Source organism: Taurulus bubalis (assembly GCF_910589615.1).
Source record: "Taurulus bubalis genome assembly, chromosome: 9".
NCBI classification, from domain to species: Eukaryota; Metazoa; Chordata; class Actinopteri; order Perciformes; family Cottidae; genus Taurulus; species Taurulus bubalis.
In genome coordinates this window covers 405,170-431,232 of record NC_136597.1, presented here as the reverse complement: position 1 = coordinate 431,232, position 26,063 = coordinate 405,170, and the positions used below count along the sequence as shown (strand labels likewise).

Sequence of the window (26,063 nt, the reverse complement as noted above, 5' to 3'; positions counted from 1 at the left end):
CAAACTTTTAGGACTCACGGAACACAAAATATACAACTTTTTATTCACAATAAGAACCATCATCTGAGAAATGACACGTTTAAACTGTAATGATCAAAATGTTAAAGGGTCCAGAAGAGTGAAGCCTCTTTAGATCAGCTTGACCTGCTGCATGCCGGACCATCAATAGACTGAGCTGGAAACTCAACTGGAGGCCGCCACCAGAGCCGTGCTGATTGGATGAACACAGGGAAATGGAAACGCACCATCCCAGTGCTACTGCGTGTCCTCTGACTGGTGTTCATCACGCAGGAGTCCAGGTGAGCCAGAGCTACTGCGTGTGTTGGTGGTCAACGGCAAAACCAGCTGCCTGACCCGCTGAATGACCAGAGCCGGGTGGTGAAGGGGCAGGATCAGTTCTCTATGTAGACCAGTAGATCCCTGTTTTCACACATTTGGGAACGGTCCATTCAAGTGAGTATCCAAATGAAAGAGGAATGGGCGCTGCCAGCAGGAACAGGTGTGTTCTTCATAGCCGTGGACATCTCCATGAAAGGGAAGTGGTAGAGGACTTAACGCATGTCTATTCTTCTATCAACTCAAAGCGCTATACACTATGTAGTGGTCTAACATATCCATTTTTAATCCTAAAGCCACTAGGAGGCGAGTTCTGCCACAAACAAATCCACTGTGCCCCTTTGATCTATTCATTTATTGCACAGTAACCATATCATTACATCATAATTGTTCCATCTTACTTGAATCACAGCGTCTTTCATGCTTATTAACAGGATACCGCGCGAAGAGGTAAGACAACACGTTGACACGACCCCACACACCCTGTTCTCATCACCAGGCACGTACCTTGTGTTAATGTGCCACCCTGTGTTCAATGTAGGAACTGCATGTCCAAATTCACCCCGTGTGTCCCTCAAAGATAAAAGAAAGCAACAAAACTAGATTATGGCTCCAACACACTGTTATTATTCAGACACACACACACACACACACACACACACACACACACACACACACACACACACACACACAATGAGGACAGAGGCTGCCATACAAGGAACCACCTGCCAGGACAGCTGCCATGACTAGACCCCTGGGGGTGAGCCGAGACCCCTGGGTGGGCCTAGACCCCTGGGTGGGCCTAGACCCCTGGGTGGGCCTAGACCCCTGGGTGGGCCTAGACCCCTGGGGGTGAGCCGAGACCCCTGGGTGGGCCTAGGCCCCTGGGTGGGCCTAGGCCCCTGGGTGAGCCTAGACCCCTGGGGGTGAGCCGAGACCCCTGGGTGGGCCTAGACGGCCGCTGCAGTCCTGCCGTTGTGTTGGCTGACACAAATAGCTACTGCTTGATAAAAAATAAACAGAAACATAAATCTGAAAGGAGATTTGGACTTTGTTGAAAAGGATTACTCAGTAAACTGAGAAAAGTACAATCTATTTCAGATGAATTTATTTTAAGATACCGTTTACAAACTATCCAATGCAAAGGCACATTTCATCCTCACTTTCTTAAACCATCAACCAGGGCTTTACAAAAAGGTACAAAAGACACCACAACATACAGTATTAAAAATAAGAGCAGCATTCTCATTTTGAGAGCATCTTCCTGCAGCCTGGTCTTGAAATGGCTGAGGAGTTTTTAGTTTAAAGGGACAGTGTGCATCCTTTAGTGGAATCCAGTGGTGTGGCTGCAGACTGCAACCAGCTGAGTACCTCTCTGCTCACTCCGCCTTCACAGGACTGCAGTAACATGAAAACCTCCTTGCCAAAATCACACTACTAGTCAGAAGGCAGCTCGTGTTACTGAACTACGGTGGCCATCAGGTGAAGTAAAAACGTGAAAGGCTCTGGAGACAGCCAGTGTTTAGTTTGTCCGTTCTGGGCTACTGTAGAAATATGGCAGATCTACGGTATGTAGATATGAAGGACTCTTTGTAAAGTAATGAAAACAGTTCTTAGTGTCAGGTCGATATACAGTAAACATCTCTTAAACCCTACACACCGGCCCTTTAAATGATTCCTCAAACGTCCTGTGCTATCCAAACTAAAAGGTACAAATCAGAATTGTAATACTAATCGTAAACCGTTAAATTCACATTTTCTTGCAGCGATCAGGAACATTCAGATCTCTCTCTATGTGTCAGGAAGGTTTCAGAGAACAAATGACATTAATTAGAGACTGCTGATTCCATCATAGTTCATCCTTCACATTGGGTTCTTCTTCATGGATTTTTCTCTCACATGTGCACAACGCGGAGTGGTCGTCGGGCTGAGGCACCAGCTCCATGTCCTGGTGCAGTGCAGGCCGTCCCGCCTGCCGCTCAGAGTACATGTGCATCACTGCGTAGTAGTAGCAGTACAGTCTGCTGGGCTGCAGCAGCTCGCGGGCCACCGCCTGACCCGCTCGAGCGATCTCTTGAGCTTCGGCGTCGTTCTCTTTGGCCCATTTGATTTTGTCCAAAAGATTCGACAGATTTCTCTGGACGGAAACGTAGTGAGTGCCTGCTTTAAGGTGGCCGTAGAAATATTCATAATACTGCGAGTCCTGCTTCAGAACCAGACTGTTCCCCAGCATCAGGTAAGGGAACCGATACGCTGCCACGGTTCCATCCACGTTCACCTGGTACTTGTACTAAGAGGAAAGACATTTAAAATATAAGTGCATTTCATTACTTTAAGAGTCAAGGTCAGAAGTAAAATACATAGAAATAAATAATATATTACTATTATCTTCAACAGTAATACATTGCTGCTTTCAGTTACAGGAGAAAAGTCATTCATGTCTTCGTTTTCCTTACCTTGAAAAAGTCAAAGAACCCAACCAGCGGCTCTTTGCCGACGTGTTTCTCCCGGTCCCTGAAGAAGAACCATCCTGTGATGCCGGCGTCCAGCAGCTCGGGACTCTTCTTGGACAGAGACACTAGGTGCAGACGCTCCTCTCGACTGTCCCGGCCGCGGAAAAACGCCTTGTCTGTTTTGTTCATCCACGGAGGCCCTGGAGGAAGTGGGCCACATGTTACTCCCAAAGAAACGGTGACGATGTGTGGGCCAGAGGTCATCATCGACTAGCTATATGACAGGGAATATTACATTGAGCAGTGTGCACTTCAATATAGCAAGAAAATACCTTTATGTACTTCCATATGTCTTGTCAGGGCTGAACTTATGCTAGGACACATAACGGGAACGTCAGAGTTTTGTAATTGTTCAGCCCATTTCCACATGTTTCTGTGTATAGAAACATAATGCTTCATTTAGCGTGCGTCCCCTGAAAGGTGCTTGTTGTTGGCACTGACAGCTCTGATTGGCTTATTTCTCCAGAATGTTTTCAGACACAGTTTGTTGCTAGTGATTGACATGCAGACTCTGAATGCACAGCGACACACTAATGACTCATATTAACGTACAGAGAAGAGCTCATATTAACGTACAGAGAAGAGCTCATATTAACGTACAGAGAAGAGCTCATATTAACGTACAGAGAAGAGCTCATATTAACGTACAAACCGGCTGCCTCTCCGGACTCGTAGATGTGTCTTTGCACAGTTGCTGCAGATCTTCGCTCTCTGATCTGTACGTAAACCCCTTTTCTAACGGTTATGTTAGTTGTTAACATTTTACTAATTGCTTTGTTTATTATTTAATTTGCGATTATTTCTATCTTCCTGGTTGCTTTATTAATTTACAATTACTTTTATTTTCCTCTATATTTTTTTAACTCTGTATATGAAATAAAGCTCATGTTTGACTTCACACTGGCCTTACAAGAGAATATAAGTCGCTCGTGATGTTTTGGGAGACGTTCAAGGTCATTTCAAGTCGCAGCAGATCTAATACTACGGTCACAAAATGTGGTTCTTGACTCGTTTAAATGACTAAAAGGGCTGTCAGTCTCATTTGGATGCTTTAGACGGCTCCCATAGGCTCACATGATTAAAAAGAGGGTTTTAGACTGAAAAGGGGCTCAGAACAGCAGAGTTAGGGCCAGAAGAATGAAAAGAAAAAAGTTCATCTGTCAATATTTGATGAATCATTTTGGTTAAATGTGTGTATATTACTGCTGTATGTGGATGTGTTGAACACCATTAGTGATATAAAGCAGACCTGCAAACTCATGAGGGGCGAAAAAGGTGACACCAGCGGGGGGGCACAAGGGTTTTCAAATCATCCATTAGTCTATGATGAGCAAACACAATGTACCATTAGAACACTTAGTGATAGTTGCTGGAAATGGGCCTCTATACACCATTGTAGATATTTCATTAAAAACCAGACGTTTCTGTCATGTCCAGATCTCCTGGGTAGTTCTGTCTGTTTCTGTTGTGTGTCTGTCAGTCTCCTTGGCCGTTTCTCAATACCCAAGTACACAAGTACGGACTTGTGAACTTTTGAGAGTCTGGACTTGTGAGTCCAGACTCTCAAAGACAGGAGGACGCAGGACGGTCTTTCTGCAACTGGAACAGCAGCTGACTTGATGACGTCACCACCTCAGCTGTTGTTGTCATGGTTACTCTGATTCTTCACTGTAAAGTATTTTTACAGTCAAACAAAATATGACAACCCTGCTCTTTTTGTACTGGTTTCACAGACATACACATACCATTGTTTGTGTATATATATATATATATATATATATATATATATATATATATATATATATATATATATACACACACACACAAACATAAACATAATTGCAAACAATTCCGTCAAAAGTACTAAGACACCGCTGTAGTTCAAAGTAAAAGTTAAATTAAAATCTTAAGTTATAAACCTTAACCTTTCCCTCAGTCAAACTGATTTAATGTGACTGTGCATAAATAATAATGATTGCTTGTTAAATCCTCGAAACAGAATTATATCTCATGTTTAATCGATACGGAGACATCGGAGCCAGCGGATCATTTCAAAAAGTCCAGCCGAGATCAGGCTGCTGTCGGCGGGCAGCAGAGCGCTGACGGCCCGGTGCTGCGGGGCTCACGGTCCCGTTTGCTGGTCCGAAATGCATTCTGGGATATTGGCTCTCTCAAGAACGCTCAAGTCTGCTCTGATGCATCCTGGGTAAAATGGGCGGATCAAGTCACATCCGGGCATTTTCACCGTTCTTGGCGAGAAGCAGACTTTTGAATTGGAACAGTACTTGGGCCGCGACTGATGACGTTTCACGAGTCCAGAGAACACGAGTCCAGAGAAGAACACTGATTGAGAAACGGCCCTTGTCTCTCGTTCCAGACTCCTCCCTCCTCGTGTGCCGCCCTCCTGTGTGATTGCAAGCCCCGCCCTCATTGTTTCCACCTGTGTCTCGTTCCCCTGTGTATTTAGTCTGTGTCTACTCCCTGTCCTGGGCCGGTTTGTCTCTTGATGTTTGTTTGCCTAGTAAACGTTGACCTGAAAGCATCTACCTCGCCTGTGTCTGCTTGTGGGTCCTGCTCTCCGTGGATCGTAACAGTTTCCACCTAGAATAGTCATTTACCACCTTAACAACGTATAGTGTATTACTGATTCATTTAATGTTATCTTCATTGAAAAAAACTGTGCTTTTCTTTGAATTATAACCACATAACTCTATAGATTATAATTAACTTGAGGATACACTTTTTCCTACACGTAGATCTTAAATATAAACAGAAGCCCGGCCACCCTACGGAGGAAACTCATTTCGTTTTGTTTTTTTTTAAATAAAAGTTGGATAAAATCTCCACTGGTCCTCTCATATGTAGTGAGGTGTCGTAGGTAGAACTTATATGTAGTGAGGTGTCTTTAGTAGAACTTATATGTAGTGAGGTGTCTTTAGTCGAACTTATATGTAGTGAGGTGTCTTTAGTCGAACTTATATGTAGTGAGGTGTCTTTAGTCGAACTTATATGTAGTGAGGTGTCTTTAGTCGAACTTATATGTAGTGAGGTGTCTTTAGTAGAACTTATATGTAGTGAGGTGTCGGTAGTAGAACTTATATGTAGTGAGGTGTCTTTAGTAGAACTTATATGTAGTGAGTTGTCGTAGGTAGAACTTATATGTAGTGAGGTGTCTTTAGTCGAACTTATATGTAGTGAGGTGTCGGTAGTAGAACTTATATGTAGTGAGGTGTCTTTAGTAGAACTTATATGTAGTGAGTTGTCGTAGGTAGAACTTATATGTAGTGAGGTGTCGGTAGTAGAACTTATATGTAGTGAGGTGTCGTAGGTAGAACTTATATGTAGTGAGGTGTCTTTAGTAGAACTTATATGTAGTGAGGTGTCTTTAGTAGAACTTATATGTAGTGAGGTGTCGTAGGTAGAACTTATATGTAGTGAGGTGTCTTTAGTCGAACTTATATGTAGTGAGGTGTCTTTAGTCGAACTTATATGTAGTGAGGTGTCTTTAGTCGAACTTATATGTAGTGAGGTGTCTTTAGTAGAACTTATATGTAGTGAGGTGTCGTAGGTAGAACTTATATGTAGTGAGGTGTCGGTAGTAGAACTTATATGTAGTGAGGTGTCTTTAGTAGAACTTATATGTAGTGAGTTGTCGTAGGTAGAACTTATATGTAGTGAGGTGTCGGTAGTAGAACTTATATGTAGTGAGGTGTCGTAGGTAGAACTTATATGTAGTGAGGTGTCTTTAGTAGAACTTATATGTAGTGAGGTGTCTTTAGTAGAACTTATATGTAGTGAGGTGTCGTAGGTAGAACTTATATGTAGTGAGGTGTCTTTAGTCGAACTTATATGTAGTGAGGTGTCTTAGGTAGAACTTATATGTAGTGAGGTGTCTTTAGTAGAACTTATATGTAGTGAGGTGTCGTAGGTAGAACTTATATGTAGTGAGGTGTCTTTAGTCGAACTTATATGTAGTGAGGTGTCTTTAGTCGAACTTATATGTAGTGAGGTGTCTTTAGTCGAACTTATATGTAGTGAGGTGTCTTTAGTCGAACTTATATGTAGTGAGGTGTCTTTAGTCGAACTTATATGTAGTGAGGTGTCTTTAGTAGAACTTATATGTAGTGAGGTGTCGGTAGTAGAACTTATATGTAGTGAGGTGTCGTAGGTAGAACTTATATGTAGTGAGGTGTCGGTAGTAGAACTTATATGTAGTGAGGTGTCTTTAGTAGAACTTATATGTAGTGAGTTGTCGTAGGTAGAACTTATATGTAGTGAGGTGTCGGTAGTAGAACTTATATGTAGTGAGGTGTCGTAGGTAGAACTTATATGTAGTGAGGTGTCTTTAGTAGAACTTATATGTAGTGAGGTGTCTTTAGTAGAACTTATATGTAGTGAGGTGTCGTAGGTAGAACTTATATGTAGTGAGGTGTCGGTAGTAGAACTTATATGTAGTGAGGTGTCAGTAGTAGAACTTATATGTAGTGAGGTGTCTTTAGTAGAACTTATATGTAGTGAGGTGTCTTTAGTAGAACTTATATGTAGTGAGGTGTCTTTAGTAGAACTTATATGTAGTGAGGTGTCGTAGGTAGAACTTATATGTAGTGAGGTGTCGTAGGTAGAACTTATATGTAGTGAGGTGTCTTTAGTAGAACTTATATGTAGTGAGGTGTCTTTAGTAGAACTTATATGTAGTGAGGTGTCTTTAGTAGAACTTATATGTAGTGAGGTGTCTTTAGTAGAACTTATATGTAGTGAGGTGTCGTAGGTAGAACTTATATGTAGTGAGGTGTCGTAGGTAGAACTTATATGTAGTGAGGTGTCTTTAGTAGAACTTATATGTAGTGAGGTGTCTTAGGTAGAACTTATATGTAGTGAGGTGTCTTTAGTAGAACTTATATGTAGTGAGGTGTCTTTAGTAGAACTTATATGTAGTGAGGTGTCTTTAGTAGAACTTATATGTAGTGAGGTGTCGGTAGTAGAACTTATATGTAGTGAGGTGTCGTAGGTAGAACTTATATGTAGTGAGGTGTCGGTAGTAGAACTTATATGTAGTGAGGTGTCGTAGGTAGAACTTATATGTAGTGAGGTGTCTTTAGTAGAACTTATATGTAGTGAGGTGTCTTTAGTAGAACTTATATGTAGTGAGGTGTCTTTAGTAGAACTTATATGTAGTGAGGTGTCGTAGGTAGAACTTATATGTAGTGAGGTGTCTTTAGTAGAACTTATATGTAGTGAGGTGTCTTTAGTAGAACTTATATGTAGTGAGGTGTCTTTAGTAGAACTTATATGTAGTGAGGTGTCTTTAGTAGAACTTATATGTAGTGAGGTGTCGTAGGTAGAACTTATATGTAGTGAGGTGTCGTAGGTAGAACTTATATGTAGTGAGGTGTCTTTAGTAGAACTTATATGTAGTGAGGTGTCTTTAGTAGAACTTATATGTAGTGAGGTGTCGGTAGTAGAACTTATATGTAGTGAGGTGTCGTAGGTAGAACTTATATGTAGTGAGGTGTCGGTAGTAGAACTTATATGTAGTGAGTTGTCGTAGGTAGAACTTATATGTAGTGAGGTGTCGTAGGTAGAACTTATATGTAGTGAGGTGTCTTTAGTAGAACTTATATGTAGTGAGGTGTCTTTAGTAGAACTTATATGTAGTGAGGTGTCTTTAGTAGAACTTATATGTAGTGAGGTGTCGTAGGTAGAACTTATATGTAGTGAGGTGTCTTTAGTAGAACTTATATGTAGTGAGGTGTCTTTAGTAGAACTTATATGTAGTGAGGTGTCTTTAGTAGAACTTATATGTAGTGAGGTGTCGTAGGTAGAACTTATATGTAGTGAGGTGTCTTTAGTAGAACTTATATGTAGTGAGGTGTCTTTAGTAGAACTTATATGTAGTGAGGTGTCTTTAGTAGAACTTATATGTAGTGAGGTGTCGTAGGTAGAACTTATATGTAGTGAGGTGTCGTAGGTAGAACTTATATGTAGTGAGGTGTCTTTAGTAGAACTTATATGTAGTGAGGTGTCTTTAGTAGAACTTATATGTAGTGAGGTGTCGGTAGTAGAACTTATATGTAGTGAGGTGTCGTAGGTAGAACTTATATGTAGTGAGGTGTCGGTAGTAGAACTTATATGTAGTGAGTTGTCGTAGGTAGAACTTATATGTAGTGAGGTGTCGTAGGTAGAACTTATATGTAGTGAGGTGTCTTTAGTAGAACTTATATGTAGTGAGGTGTCGTAGGTAGAACTTATATGTAGTGAGGTGTCGTAGGTAGAACTTATATGTAGTGAGGTGTCGGTAGTAGAACTTATATGTAGTGAGGTGTCGTAGGTAGAACTTATATGTAGTGAGGTGTCTTTAGTAGAACTTATATGTAGTGAGGTGTCTTTAGTAGAACTTATATGTAGTGAGGTGTCGTAGGTAGAACTTATATGTAGTGAGGTGTCGTAGGTAGAACTTATATGTAGTGAGGTGTCGGTAGTAGAACTTATATGTAGTGAGGTGTCTTTAGTAGAACTTATATGTAGTGAGGTGTCTTTAGTAGAACTTATATGTAGTGAGGTGTCGTAGGTAGAACTTATATGTAGTGAGGTGTCTTTAGTAGAACTTATATGTAGTGAGGTGTCTTTAGTAGAACTTATATGTAGTGAGGTGTCGTAGGTAGAACTTATATGTAGTGAGGTGTCGTAGGTAGAACTTATATGTAGTGAGGTGTCTTTAGTAGAACTTATATGTAGTGAGGTGTCGTAGGTAGAACTTATATGTAGTGAGGTGTCGGTAGTAGAACTTATATGTAGTGAGGTGTCTTTAGTAGAACTTATATGTAGTGAGGTGTCGTAGGTAGAACTTATATGTAGTGAGGTGTCAGTAGTAGAACTTATATGTAGTGAGGTGTCGTAGGTAGAACTTATATGTAGTGAGGTGTCGGTAGTAGAACTTATATGTAGTGAGGTGTCAGTAGGTAGAACTTATATGTAGTGAGGTGTCGGTAGTAGAACTTATATGTAGTGAGGTGTCAGTAGGTAGAACTTATATGTAGTGAGGTGTCGGTAGGTAGAACTTATATGTAGTGAGGTGTCGGTAGTAGAACTTACATGTAGTGAGGAGTCGGTAGGTAGAACTTATATGTAGTGAGGAGTCGGTAGGTAGAACTTATATGTAGTGAGGTGTCAGTAGGTAGAACTTATATGTAGTGAGGTGTCAGTAGGTAGAACTTATATGTAGTGAGGTGTCAGTAGGTAGAACTTATATGTAGTGAGGTGTCTTTAGGTAGAACTTATATGTAGTGAGGTGTCGTAGGTAGAACTGCAGTGCCGCTGACTCTCCGCTCTCCTGTCTGACGTCACACGCTGCCACGGACTCTCCGCTGCCAGTAATCTCACTCGCTGTCTCTCCAACAATGTTACCTAACGTGTTAGCAAGCTGACTAGCTTGCCATTAAAAAACTGGTAGGAGGGAAATGAAGCCGCTGTAGACATCTTAACGCTGATTGGCCAAGACTCAACATGTCAAAGATCTTCTATTGCTACAATGATCACTTAATCAAAGTCAAACTTTGCAGAGAGACTGTTAACATATTGTGCTATTTTATAGTAGAAAAAAAAAGCTTTCGTATGCCTAATTTAAAAGTGGAAATTTATCCTGGAAGTCTTTTTTTTTTTCCTGTGTTAGGAAACACATATACTGCTATATGAACATCTTAACTAATCTCACAAGTGTTTTCTGCATATTATACCTTTAAAAAAATATTCAAATAGCCCTCGTGGTTGAGGCGATAACGCAGGTTTAATATAGTACGATTATTTCTCTTTTTAAACAGCTTGAGTATTAAGGTAGCACAGGGACAAATATATGAAGCGAGCTAGAAAGATCGTAGCTGACCCCTCTCCCCCTGGTCACAGCCTGTTTGAGTCCCTTCCCTCTGGCAGGAGGCTGAGCTCCATCAGGACCCAGACCTCACGCCACCAACAGTTTTTTCCCGTCGGCAGTCGGGCTCATCAACAGAGCCGGGTCCCCCACTGACTGACTCTGTAACCCCCAGGACTACTTTTCGGACAATTTTTCTTTCTTTTCTTTCTTTTTACCGGTCACTCCCCTGCACACTTCATATTTAAACACTCATGCCACTTAACATACAGTTTTTGACTTAAACACACATGTCACTTAAACATACACTTACATTAACGTTATCTGTTTGTCTGAGCACTTTATCTTATACTTGATTTAAATATCATTGCACTGTCGTTGTCGTTGGCTGTTGATTGTTGTTTGTCTCGTCTAATGTATGCATCTTCCGCCAAGCAAAATTCCTCGTTTGTGTAAACATTCCTGGCAATAAACGGTTTCTGATTCTGATAGAGAGAGAGATATATATATATATATATATATATATATATATATATATATATATATATATATATATGTGCGTGTGTGTGTGTGTGCTACCTGTGTTTCCCTGGACAGACAGCAGGTCATTGGTGACCCCCCTCATGGTCTCCAGGGTGGAGTGAGTGACCTCATAGGTGGGCAGGACGATGTCCCGGGTGTCCACAGAGCCGCACCACGACAACACCGGCACCGCATCCGCCCTCCTGGTCTCTAGTGGCCAGTCGCCAACATTGATGAAAAACTCCACATCAGGCACCCTCACCTGCATTAGAGACCCCAGGAGACTGAAATCAGCAACCAAGGGATGCCACGTAGTATAAACATGTTCCACGTAGGACACGGGCCACGGATCCTGGACGTCTACGAGCTTACCTTCCTGGTTAGAGAGAGCAGCATTTCATCAGAGAACATCTTGAAGTCGGTGTATTTGCCCAGCGTGCGGCGGTGCAGCTGGTTGTTGATGATGGCGTAGTGAATGAGGCCTCCTCTGTTGGTGAATCTGTGAGGCACTTCCTGTCTGAGGCGCTGCAGGTCCACCGTGGGAAAAGCTTCAAAGTCGGCCACAACCTGAGGCTCTTCAGCCGGACACTGCATGCTGCTCTGCCACACGGAGGCCTTGGGCTCTGGACAGTCACAGTACTCATGGAAGACGGGCCCTGAGAGGTGGAGAGAGAGACAGGACCTGAGTGGTAGACAGGTAGACGGCGGTGTGTGTGGTGCTCTTTAGCCTCCAGGTGTCTGAGGACAGGTGTGTGTGGTGTACCTGGGATGGTGTAGGGCGACCCGGCCACAGCAGCGTCCTGGTGGAGGACCTCCACCGTGAGGCCGGACAGCACCGTGCTGTAGAGCCGGAACCGGACCACGAAGGACCCGTCCCCTCGGTCCAGAGGGGCGGGGACGTGGATACGGAAATGTTCCTGCTGGTCCAGAGGACTGATCTTCACCTGAAACGTGTCTTTACCTGAAACAACACACGCACACAACACGTCGTTGGCAACGAATTTCATTATCGATTCGTTGTGTCGCGCGATTATTACGCCGGGCAATAAGTCGCGGAGAAGAAAAAAGAGCGGAGCAGAGCAACTGGCCGGCCAGCGTTTCTGAGATTGGAGTGAGACACGAAAAAAGCTGAGGTCATGATCTTCTCAAAAATAGAAGATCTTTGACGAGTCGAGTCTTGGCCAATCAGCGTCTTCATGTTCCTCAAACTTGTTTTTAAATGGAAGCTAGTCAGCTTGCTATCGCGTTAGCTAACGCGTTTGGGTTGTGTATTGTCGTTAAAGTTACGTTATGTTCCGTTACAGTTCAGTCTTGCTTGTAAAGAAACGTAACGTGATGAAACATGCCGTCACCCCCCGGTCTGGTTCAGTTCACGCTGTCACTCGTTAACGTTAAACCGGCACACCGGAGGATCTGGCTGCAGGTTGTTTTTTTACTCAAAGTAGAATGAAGCAAATCACGTAGTTGGGCTTAGCCAACAACGTGACGTCGTGGTCATAAGAGACCCAGAATGAAAGAGTTTAAGGAAGAGGACGCTCTATATGGAGCAGTACAGCTTCCCTCTGTCCCAGTATTTCATACATATTGATAAAGCAGAGTATGTAAATGCAGCCTCTGGAGGGATCAATTACAGTAAAAAGGGCTCACATTTGGCAGATGTAAAGCATACATGTGTATGTTTTTAGTGTTAGTCCATTTTATTGTTTAACACGTCAGTGTGTCTTTACCTTAAGCGACACACGCACACAACATGTCAGTGTGTCTTTACCTTAAACGACACACAACACGTCAGTGTGTCTTAAGCAACACACGCACAAAACACGTCAGTGTGTCTTTACCTTAAACGACACACAACACGTCAGTGTGTCCTAAGCAACACACGCACAAAACACGTCAGTGTGTCTTTACCTTAAACGACACACAACACGTCAGTGTGTCTTAAGCAACACACGCACAAAACACGTCAGTGTGTCTTTACCTTAAGCGACACACGCACACAACATGTCAGTATGTCTTTACCTTAAACGACACACAACATGTCAGTGTGTCTTTACCTTAAACGACACACAACACGTCAGTGTGTCTTAAGCAACACACGCACAAAACACGTCAGTGTGTCTTTACCTTAAACGACACACAACACGTCAGTGTGTCTTAAGCAACACACGCACAAAACACGTCAGTGTGTCTTTACCTTAAACGACACACAACACGTCAGTGTGTCTTAAGCAACACACGCACAAAACACGTCAGTGTGTCTTTACCTTAAACGACACACAACATGTCAGTATGTCTTTACCTTAAACGACACACAACACGTCAGTGTGTCTTAAGCAACACACGCACAAAACACGTCAGTGTGTCTTTACCTTAAGCGACACACGCACACAACATGTCAGTATGTCTTTACCTTAAACGACACACAACATGTCAGTATGTCTTTACCTTAAACGACACACAACATGTCAGTGTGTCTTTACCTTAAACGACACACAACACGTCAGTGTGTCTTAAGCAACACACGCACAAAACACGTCAGTGTGTCTTTACCTTAAACGACACACAACACGTCAGTGTGTCTTAAGCAACACACGCACAAAACACGTCAGTGTGTCTTTACCTTAAACGACACACAACATGTCAGTGTGTCTTTACCTTAAACGACACACAACACGTCAGTGTGTCTTAAGCAACACACGCACAAAACACGTCAGTGTGTCTTTACCTTAAACGACACACAACACGTCAGTGTGTCTTAAGCAACACACGCACAAAACACGTCAGTGTGTCTTTACCTTAAGCAACACACGCACACAACATGTCAGTGTGTCTTTAAGCAACACACACACACAACATGTCAGTGCATCTTTATCTTAAACAACACACGCACACAACATGTCAGTATGTCTTTACCTTAAACGACACACAACACGTCAGTGTGTCTTAAGCAACACACGCACAAAACACGTCAGTGTGTCTTTACCTTAAGCAACACACGCACACAACATGTCAGTGTGTCTTTAAGCAACACACACACACACAACATGTCAGTGTGTCTTTAAGCAACACACACGCACACAACATGTCAGTGTGTCTTTAAGCAACACACGCACACAACACGTCAGTGTGTCTTTACCTTAAACGACACACACACACACAACACGTCAGTGTGTCTTTACCTTAAACGACACACACACACACACACAACACGTCAGTGTGTCTGTACCTTAAACGACACACACACACACACACACAACACGTCAGTGTGTCTGTACCTTAAACGACACACAACACGTCAGTGTGTCTGTACCTTAAACGACACACAACACGTCAGTGTGTCTTAAGCAACACACGCACACAACATGTCAGTGTGTCTTAAGCAACACACGCACACAACATGTCAGTGTGTCTTTAAGCAACACACATACACAACATGTCAGTGTGTCTTGAGCAACACACACACACACACACACACACACACAACATGTTAGTGTGTCTTTAAGCAACACACATACACAACATGTCAGTGTGTCTTTAAGCAACACACATACACAACATGTCAGTGTGTCTTTAAGCAACACACATACACAACATGTCAGTGTGTCTTGAGCAACACACGCACACAACATGTCAGTGTGTCTTTAAGCAACACACGCACACAACATGTTAGTGTGTCTTTATCTTAAACGACACACACAACACGTCAGTGTGTCTTTACCTTAAACGACACACACACACAACACGTCAGTGTGTCTTTAAGCAACACACGCACATAACATGTTAGTGTGTCTTTAAGCAACACACGCACATAACATGTTAGTGTGTCTTTAAGCAACACACGCACATAACATGTTAGTGTGTCTTTAAGCAACGCACACAACATGTCAGTGCGTCTTTATCTTAAACAACACACGCACACAACATGTCAGTGTCTTTAAACAACACATGCACACAACGCGTCAGTGTGTCTTTAAACAACACATGCACACAACGCGTCAGTGTGTCTTTAAACAACACATGCAAACAACACATGCACACAACACTTAAACTTTAAACAACACATGCACACAACACGTCAGTGTGTCTTTAAACAACACATGCACACAACGCGTCAGTGTGTCTTTAAACAACACATGCACACAACACGTCAGTGTGTCTTTAAACAACACATGCACACAACACGTCAGTGTGTCTTTAAACAACACATGCACACAACACGTCAGTGACCTGCATGAAGTGATGGTCCCTACGTGTTCTAACAGGTGCAGTGACCATCACGTCCCGGGTCACACGCATTAGTTGCGGGAGGAAGGCGCGCGTTACCTGGGGACAGAGTCAGGTTGTCCCCGCTGGGACTGACCGCCTGGATGAAGAAGTGTCGCACCGGCAGCACCGCGTTGCGCCGCAGCCCCGGCCCCCAGAGGAGGCTCCTCTCCGGGCTGACCTCGCGGGCGCACGCCGGCCTCGTGATGACTGCGAGCAGCAGGACGGCCCACTGAAGCAGCTCGTTGCCCCGGAGAGCCGCCATGTTCCTTCAGCTGCGAAGTAAATATGGACTGTAAACTTTTGAGAAAGTCTCCTACGCCGACATGTTGGTTGAAGAGAGACACGCCCATTTCCGGTATGCCTTCACGGAACGTCGGAATTGTTGTTTGCGGTTTGTGACTTTCTTCCTCTTCTTCTTCTTCGAGGTTTATTGGCGGTTGGCAAACACCTGTTTGGTGCATTAGCGCCACCAACTGGTATGGAGTGTGAATCAGGATGTCTAATAAAAATAACTACTAAATAAAATTACATAAACCACCAACAACAAAACAAAACAAAAATAAAACACACACACACACACACACACATATATATATATATATATATATATATATATATATATATATATATATACACTCACCTAAAGGATTATTAGGAACACCATACTAATACTGTGTTTGACCCCCTTTCGCCTTCAGAACTGCCTCAATTCTACGTGGCATTGATTCAACAAGGTGCTGAAAGCATTCTTTAGAAATGTTGGCCCATATTGATAGGATAGCATCTTGCAGGTGATGGAGATTCGTGGGATACACATCCAAGGCACGAAGCTCCCGTTCCACCACATCCCAAAGATGCTCTTTTGGGTTGAGATCTGGTGACTGTGGGGGCCATTTTAGTACAGTGAACTCATTGTCATGTTCAAGAAACCAATTAGAAATGATTGGAGCTTTGTGACATGGTGCATTATCCTGCTGGAAGTAGCCATCAGAGGATGGGTACATGGTGGCCATAAAGGGATGGACATGGTCAGAAACAATGCTCAGGTAGGCCGTGGCATTTAAACCATGCCCAATTGGCACTAAGGGGCCTAAAGTGTGGCAAGAAAACATCCCCCACACCATTACAGCACCACCACCACCAGCCTGCACAGTGGTAACAAGGCATGATGGATCCATGTTCTCATTCTGTTTACGCCAAATTCTGACTCTACCATCTGAATGTCTCAACAGAAATCGAGACTCATCAGACCAGGCAACATTGTTCCAGTCTTCAACTGTCCAATTTTGGTCAGCTCTTGCAAATTGTAGCCTCTTTTTCCTATTTGTAGTGGAGATGAGTGGAACCCGGTGGGGTCTTCTGCTGTTGGAGCCCATCCGCCTCAAGGTTGTGCGTGTTGTGGCTTCACAAATGCTTTGCTGCATACCTCGGTTGTAACGAGTGGTTATTTCAGTCAAAGTTGCTCTTCTATCAGCTCGAATCAGTCGGCCCATTCTCCTCTGACCTCTAGCATCAACAAGGCATTTCCGCCCACAGGACTGCTGCATACTGGATGTTTTTCCCTATTCACACCATTCTTTGTAAACCCTAGAAATGGTTGTGCGTGAAAATCCCAGTAACTGAGCAGATTGTGAAATACTCAGACCGGCCCGTCTGGCACCAACAACCATGCCACGCTCAAAATTGCTTAAATCACCTTTCTTTCCCATTCTGACATTCAGTTTGGAGTTCAGGAGATTGTCTTGACCAGGACCACACCCCTAAATGCATTGAAGCAACTGCCATGTGATTGGTTGATTAGATAATTGCATTAATGAGAAATTGAACAGGTGTTCCTAATAATCCTTTAGGTGAGTGTATATACATATATATATATATATATATATATATATATATATATATATATATATATATATATATATATACGTATATATATATATATATATATATACACACATATATATATATATATATATATATATATATATATATATACACACACATATATATACACATATATATATATATACACATATATATATATATATATATATATATATATATATATATACATATATATGCGTATATATATATGTGTGTATATATATATATATATATATATATATATATATATATATATATATATATATGCGTATATATATATACGCATATATATATACGCATATATATATATATATATATATACACACATATATATATACGCATATATATGTATATATATATATATATATATATATATATACATACATAACGAGCTAATAACGAGATAAATACAAACTCAAAATGTGTTTAACATTTCAGCAGACATCATTTAGTGTTTCACAGCATATATATATATATATATATATATATATATATATATATGTATATATATATGTATATATATACATATACATATATATATATACATATATATACGCATATATATGTATATATATATATATATATATATATATATATATATATATATATATATATATATATATATATATATATATATATATATACATATATATGCGTATATATATATATGTTTTACAGAGTTTTACAGAGTTGGCCTAAAGAGATGCATTAATAAAAGTGACTGCATTGTATAAAAGACAATGACAGATAGTTTGATGAAGCGTATGAAAGTGTCTTAGTGATTATTTGTACCATTTTATTGCACGAGTTGACATCACACTGCTCAGATGAACAATGGTCACACCGTGCTGTTTGGTTAGCGATCGCATCATCACTGGGAATAAACCACAACATTAGTATGCAAAAATGTTTTCTGCTCGGTGTCCCAGCTTGTCCAGATTTGGGACGCAGGCCTTCTGGATCATTGGTGGAGGGCCGCACAGGACCACAAGGACGTCCGGAGAGGGAGGCGGGAGGTGGGCCTTCATCATGGCAGCCGTCACGAACCCTGAGCTGTAGCTCCAAGCTGGAGGACGAGAGAGAGAAGATCAACCTTCAACATCAGAGGAGCAGATGTAAACAACTCAGCTGTTTGTTATAGTCAGAATGAAAACATCTTCTGTGCTGCATAACGTGGCTCATAATATGACTTATTCACCACTTCATCTCTAAATACTACACAGTAAACACTTCCACTGGGCCCAGCAGAGGATGAGCGGAACCAAAGAGATCTTCTTCTCAGATACACGAGGCATTCAAAGAAAGTAGGATATTAGAAATTACATAATAACTAACAGCATCATGAATAATGATCTGTGTGACAGAGTTATGTAACGTATGTATGCTGACAACAGACGTTGCATAACACCATGATGCTCATTCATTGCTGATGGATGATGCAACGGCAGACATGAGCTACTGTGACACCGGGTTTGAACCGTCGTCCTCCACCTGCAGACATTTCCCTCCAGCTGAGAACTCTTTGTTTGTTTCTCACTCTGACTCTTCAGCATTGAAACCATGGACATTCACATGCATTTAGCCTGGCACTGCACTAATACATCCTTATGGTAACATGAGATTAGTTATGGAAATGTTCCACCAGTAAGCACGGTTTAAAGTGTTGCTCCCTATAAAGATGATATGTCTATTTACGTTTCTGGCAGCCTGGTGATATTTACTCTCCAATGCATCCACTAGTTCTACTAATTGTCTGTGGATCATCACGTCACATCGTTCAGCTGTAGATCTATACATATTGATAAGTGCAGCTTTACAATTGATTTGTTATTTTGTTGTTGTTGTTCTGAAACATGGCAGCATCTGTTTCATGTGCTATTGTTCTTTATCTCCGCCTGGAGGTTCACGGGACCAGTCGCGTGAGTGAGTGAGTGCCTCTGTGTCTGTCCACTAATCTCTCGTTCTGCTGCAGCAGACCGCATCATATTTTAGATGTCCAGTTATGGCTTGTGGTTATGCTGACTTCTCACTCACTACTCTTAACTGGCCAGTAGGGGGGCGCTAGTGATAACAAAGCTGAGTGCATCACCGACCCCCAGCTGCTCCTCTGTTTCCACAATGAGAGACAACGCTAACAGAACCACCTGCTGAGTACCTCTCGGCTGCTGATAACCGCTAACAGAACTAGGGCTGCAACAACGAATCGATAAAATCGATTATCAAAAGTGTTGGCAACGAATTTCATTATCGATTCGTTGTGTCGCGCGATTATTACGCCGGGCAATAAATCCGGGAGAAGAAAAAAAAAAAGAGCGGAGCAGAGCAACTGGCCGGCCAGCGTTTCTGAGATTGGAGTGAGACACGAGAAAAGCTGAGGTCGTGATCTTCTCAAAAATAGAAGATCTTTGACAAGTCGAGTCTTGGCCAATCAGCGTCTTCATGTTCCTCAAACTTGTTTTTAATGGAAGCTAGTCAGCTTGCTATCGCGTTAGCTAACGTGTTTGGGTTGTGTATTGTTGTTAAAGTTACGTTATGTTCCGTTACAGTTCAGTCTTGCTTGTAAAAAAACGTAACGTGATGAAACATGCCGTCACCCCCCGGTCTGGTTCAGTTCACGCTGTCACTCGTTAACGTTAAACCGGCACACCGGAGGATCTGGCTGCAGGTTTTTTTTAATTTTTTTTTTACTAAAAGTAGAATGAAGCAAATCACGTAGTTGGGCTTAGCCAACAACGTGACGTCGTGGTCATAAGAGACCCAGAATGAAAGCGTTTAAGGAAGAGGACGCTCTATATGGAGCAGTACAGCTTCCCTCTGTCCAGTATTTCATACATATTGATAAAGCAGGGTATGTAAATGCAGCTTCTGGAGGGATCAATTACAGTAAAAAGGGCTCACATTTGGCAGATGTAAAGCATAGATGTGTATGTTTTTAGTGTTAGTCCATTTTGTTGTTTTAATTAACAGCTCAGGGATGTTCAAGGAGCAACCTGTTGGTGCACTTTCTGAAGATGTTTTGCACTGTCACTTCTGTTTTTGAATAAAGGGTAGGAAATGAACGCTTTTTTGATAAAAACATGTTTTTATCCGATTCATCGATTAATCGGAAAAATAATCAACCGATTAATCGATTATTAAAATAATCGTTAGTTGCAGCCCTAAACAGAACCACCAGTACACCTGCTGAGTACCTCTCGGCCGCTGATAACAGCTAACAGACGCTAGCCACACAGGTAAATGCCATGCTGTTTATATTTCCAACACCAGAGGGTGCTATCTAGAACATATAACGGTTCCATGTACAACTCACGGTTTTGAACGTATTCGGCTCTTGACACTACTTCCAAGATGTGCAAGCAGATCAGATATTTGTTATCTGAGGTTCGAACAATTTTCATATTTTTTCAACCATAAAAGTAAAAAGACCAACCTGCCCTATTTATGTAATAAAACTGTGATCGTGTTAAATTATATTCTGTTTGCACAGAACAGAGGAGATGAGGGGGGTTTGATACCTAAGCCCAGGTCCTGTACTAAAGCTAGCTCATGGTGTAGCTAGCAGTAGCACACAAGCGTGTGACATGTGTACTGAAGCTAGCTTGTGGTGTAGCTAGCAGTAGCACACATGCGTGTGACATGTGTGCTAAAGCTAGCTCGTGGTGTAGCTAGCAGTAGCACACATGTCACACGGGACAAGTCGTATGAAATGGGTGAATCCAATGGACACATGAGGCTTGTAGTCCACCGTTTACTTCATTGTGTCCGAACTGGATCTCTACTAATGACCCAGATCAGGCTCTGAAACATTTCAACTGTGGAACTAGTCCGTTTGGTTCAATCATGTTGCATTTAGTTTTGAATTGGAACTGACAAAAGTCAGAGCCCAACATGAATGGTTAGTTTTTGTAATATTTGTTGTGTTTTCTAGTAAGAGTTGGTCTGCATATCAATGTGTTCTGCCCACAGTAGACTATTTGTTACGTGTTCATTTATTCCCTTACGAGTTGTTCCTGTGTTTTCATGGACACTGATGAAGCCTGGCATAAGAACCGAGTCCAAACGATTTAGACTTTGAACTGCATACGTTATTTTGTAAAGGGTCAACTTTTATGCATGTTTTTTTGTTGAAAAATGTAATATAACCCACATAGTGTGCCAACTTCCCTAATGAATGGGAAATCTGTATTGAACCACCTAACTCCATAACTCCATATTGAAGTGAGAAGTAAACATATCAAGTTTACACAACCTATAACTCCATACGCAATAGTATTTATTATATCATTTAATATGGAAACGAGCAACTGAGATGTACTGAGACCGAGGAATTGAAGCGAAAGCAAAAGGTGTGACAAGATGCTGCAGCTCCTGCAGGCAGCTGGGTAAGTTTCATTGTATGAAGGTTATAGTATGGAGACTTTGAGCTGCTGTCCACTGAGTGGACCTCTCTAGTTTTAAATGAGGTCCTATTCATCATATCTTTAAAGAAAGAGACCAGCAGCTGTTTGGGATGCTAACATGCGACAGGATGCTCCTTTAAAACACAGGGAAACTGCATTACAGGAGACATCTCACCCTGTGGAGGTTTATCCAGAGTGAACCAGAGCTGCACTTTCTCAGGGTGCTTCTTCTTCACCTCCTCCAGCTCCTTCCTCAGCAGGATGTCTTCCTCCATCTGACAGGGAGGAAGTGAAAGACATTTCATTTCTCCACAGTATGTTCTATTCAGAGAAATAGAACTTCCTTTGAGCAATGACACACAAGGAGAGACGTCCGTAAAGACGGACCTGATTGGCGAATATGAGAGAGTACTTGGTGTCATCAGTGGGGTCTGCTGTGATACTGCGGAGTAGCTGCAGCATGGGAGTGATGCCTGAAGGGGAAACACGTTTTATAATTGTTCAATGAAATGATGATGTCAACATCAAAGACAATATCATGCGGTGCTGAGAATAAAACAGCATCACATGTAGCTTTGGGTGTTCCAAGAGAGAAAAGAACACCTTTGTGAAACTATCCTTTTCACACGTTTCATCCCTATAAGAACACACACATACAATCCACTAATGCAGCTGCTGCTGTACGATGCAGCGTATTAATATCACTGAATCACTTCCTTCTGCAGGGATGTGCGCCTGCTGAGCCTCTGTGAGGTTCTTCTAGATTAACTTCATGAAATGTACATCACCTGTCCCGCCGGCGACCATTCCAACATGCCGGTACTTCCCAACTTTGGGCTCCGACTTCTTGTCTGGTCGGATGGAGAAGTGACCTGAGAAGACGCTCAGCTTCAGAATGGGTTTGGCCTCATATTGCACCACAGTGCCATCTGCTGGTGGGAGTCATGCACTGCATCATACCGTGTCCTTTGTACACAAGCAGTCCACTAGGTCCTCTGAAGTCAATGACGTCTCCCAGAGCCATGTTGTCCAGGTACTGAGACATCTTGCCTCCCTCTGGGAAGGAGGGGTGGCAGCTCTTGTAGTACACCTGGAGGCACACACTTGGAGTTACTCACCTGGAGGCACACACCTGGAGTCACTCACCTGGAGGCACACACCTGGAGGCACTCACCTGGAGTCACTCACCTGGAGGCACACACCTGGAGGCACACACCTGGAGGCACACACCTGGAGTCACTCACCTGGAGGCACACACCTGTAGTTACACACCTGGAGGCACACACCTGGAGGCACACACCTGTAGTTACACACCTGGAGGCACACACCTGGAGGCACACACCTGGAGTCACTCACCTGGAGGCACACACCTGGAGGCACTCACCTGGAGTCACTCACCTGGAGGCACACACCTGGAGGCACACACCTGGAGTCACTCACCTGGAGGCACACACCTGGAGTCACTCACCTGGAGGCACACACCTGGAGTCACTCACCTGGAGGCACACACCTGGAGTTACACACCTGGAGGCACACACCTGTAGTTACTCACCTGGAGTCACTCACCTGGAGGCACACACCTGGAGTTACTCACCTGGAACTACTCACCTGGAGGCACACACCTGGAGGCACACACTTGGAGTTACTCACCTGGAGGCACACACCTGTAGTTACACACCTGGAGGTACACACCTGGAGGCACACACCTGTAGTTACACACCTGGAGGCACACACCTGGAGGCACACACCTGGAGTTACTCACCTGGAGGCACACACCTGGAGTTACTCACCTGGAGTCACTCACCTGGAGTTACTTACCTGGAGTTAGGGATATTTAATATTAGTAATGCTAACTACCTTGACCACAAGGTCCACATGTCCCTGGTCCTCATCACTGGATACCGGAGTGTAGGCTCTGACCACCAGACTGCCGTTCACCTTGGCTGACAGGTACAGGTGCTGACCTGTGCGGGGGACAGAGGGGACAGAGGGGAAGAAGAGGTGGACAGATGGGAAACAAAGGGGGGACAGAGGGGAAGAAGAGGTGCACAGAGGGGAAGAAGAAGTGGACAAAGGGTACAGAGAGAGGGGACACAGAGGACACAGAGGGGCGACAGAGGGCGAGATGGAGAAAACATTAAAGTAGAGGGCTGTCCTGTGATAGAAACACACTGTATTTAAGGTCACCTCCACACTATTTCCCTGGAGAGAGAAGAGGAGAGGAGAGAAGAGAAGAAGAGAGAAGAAGAGAGAAGAGGAGAGAAGAAGAGAAGAGGGCTGTTTCATACCTACTGGCAGTCCAAGGATGTGAGTTGCAGATGGAAGACCAAACCGAAATTTCTTTGTGTCATGGCTGATTTCCTGCACAAGGACACACACACATTTTATAGATAGGATTAATAGTCATCACAGCTTGTAAATGTCCTGAGAGACTGGGTGGTCTTTACTCAGTACGTTTCACCTATACGCATAACCTATTCATGGAGGTGGTGTCAAGCTACAGATACATATGAAAGAGTCAAATTAAATAGTACGTATTAGGCAGAAAACATGCTGACTGCATCACATGGTAAATGGACTGAACAGGTCTGTTCTAGTCTTTGACCACTCAAAGCTCTTTAACACTACATGTCATCATTCACCCATTCACACCCTGATGGGAGGAGCTACCATGAAGGAACCACCTGTCCACCAGGACTAACTAACATTCATACTGATGGGAGGAGCTACCATGAAGGTACCACCTGTCCATCAGGACTAACTAACATTCACACTGATGGGAGGAGCTACCATGAAGGTACCACCTGTCCATCAGGACTAACTAACATTCATACTGATGGGAGGAGCTACCATGAAGGTACCACCTGTCCATCAGGACTAACTAACATTCACACTGATGGGAGGAGCTACCATGAAGGTACCACCTGTCCATCAGGACTGACCATCTCATTGGTTTTATTGCTCCGACCTGTAACTTCTTGGCGTGTAAACTTAAAGGGTTATTTTACCGACATTACAAGATCACTTGCCTCACTGTTGTCTGGTTTTAATAGACAGATAAATAGTTCCAATGGAAGTTTGTGAGAATAAGAACATGTTTGTGTGAACCAACACTGTCAACGAGATGTTCACCAGAGGCCTCATTATTGCTTTATGACGGTTTGTACAACGTCAGCAAACTAAGTGAAGGTCGTAGGAAATGATTAATATTGATGGACGGGTATAAGTTGAACCTTAAGTTTGAGTGAGCTGGTTCTCTGTTGACAGTCTACCTGTTTGTCTACCAGGGGAAGGGGATATTTGACCAGAGGGTCCTGCAGAGTGACGGGCAGCTTCTTCTTCTTCTTGTGTCCTCCCAGCAGGAAGTACAGCCCGGTCACCACCAGCACAGCAACCGCCACCGCCACCGGGACCGTCTGCAGGACCAGAGTACACACACGAGACGGCCTCAGCACTACATAGAAGTTATAGGACCAGAGTACACACACGAGACGGCCTCAGCACTACATAGAAGTTATAGGACCAGAGTACACACACGAGATGGCCTCAGCACTACATAGAAGTTATAGGACCAGAGTACACACATGAGACGGCCTCAGCACTACATAGAAGTTATAGGACCAGAGTACACACACGAGACAGCCTCAGCACTACATAGAAGTTATAGGACCAGAGTACACACATGAGACAGCCTCAGCACTACATAGAAGTTATAGGACCAGAGTACACACATGAGACGGCCTCAGCACTACTACTATAGGAACCCAAAAAGAACCCAAAAGATAAAAGAGTGGAAGTTCCTTCTCACCGAGCTCTGATCCATAGTCTGAACGTCCTTCTGCTCTCAGCCTGAGGAGCAGAGTCCACTTAGCCCAGCGCCTGTCTGTCTGTCTGTCTGTCTGTCCTGAGGGGGCGGGGCTTGCTCCTGGGTGGGAGGTGACAGAAGGTCCAAAGCACCAATAGGAAGACGGCTCTCACCATCATGGCGGTGAGGAGCAGAGCCTTGAAATGACACCACTGAGAGGATAGGCACACATTACATAACACAGGGTTCACACACATTCTGACCAGTGGATTCATGACTTTAACCAAATGTTCATGACAAACATTTAGTGAAATCTGGGTGTAAACAGTAAAAAGTGAGTAAATGTAGTATTTAAACTAACAATGAGAATACAAAGCATACAGTAAACCTTAAATGACACAAATGAATGAGACAATAGTTTGATTAAAAGAATAAACATTTATATAGATGCCTGTATGTATGCCTGCTTATAT

General features: G+C 42.9%; 2 protein-coding genes across 2 annotated transcripts; both read right to left on the bottom strand.

Annotated features, from left to right (window-relative positions):
- Positions 1-1,450: 1,450 nt before the first annotated feature.
- poglut3 (protein O-glucosyltransferase 3) lies at positions 1,451-15,763 on the bottom strand (the record flags this gene model as incomplete). Its single annotated transcript, XM_079224019.1, has 6 exons — positions 1,451-2,626; positions 2,793-2,989; positions 11,293-11,497; positions 11,608-11,891; positions 11,999-12,196; positions 15,559-15,763. 6 exons carry the CDS (start codon positions 15,761-15,763, stop codon positions 2,186-2,188), a joined length of 1,530 nt encoding a protein of 509 aa, XP_079080145.1. The 3' UTR covers positions 1,451-2,185.
- A 2,515-nt stretch (positions 15,764-18,278) lies between these two features.
- Positions 18,279-25,608, bottom strand: cyb5r2 (cytochrome b5 reductase 2; the record flags this gene model as incomplete). The annotated part of the gene is made up of 9 exons (XM_079224018.1): positions 18,279-18,451; positions 21,961-22,060; positions 22,173-22,258; positions 22,574-22,657; positions 22,746-22,875; positions 23,643-23,749; positions 24,074-24,146; positions 25,058-25,201; positions 25,594-25,608. 9 exons carry the CDS (start codon positions 25,606-25,608, stop codon positions 18,279-18,281), a joined length of 912 nt encoding a protein of 303 aa, XP_079080144.1.
- Positions 25,609-26,063: the final 455 nt, after the last annotated feature.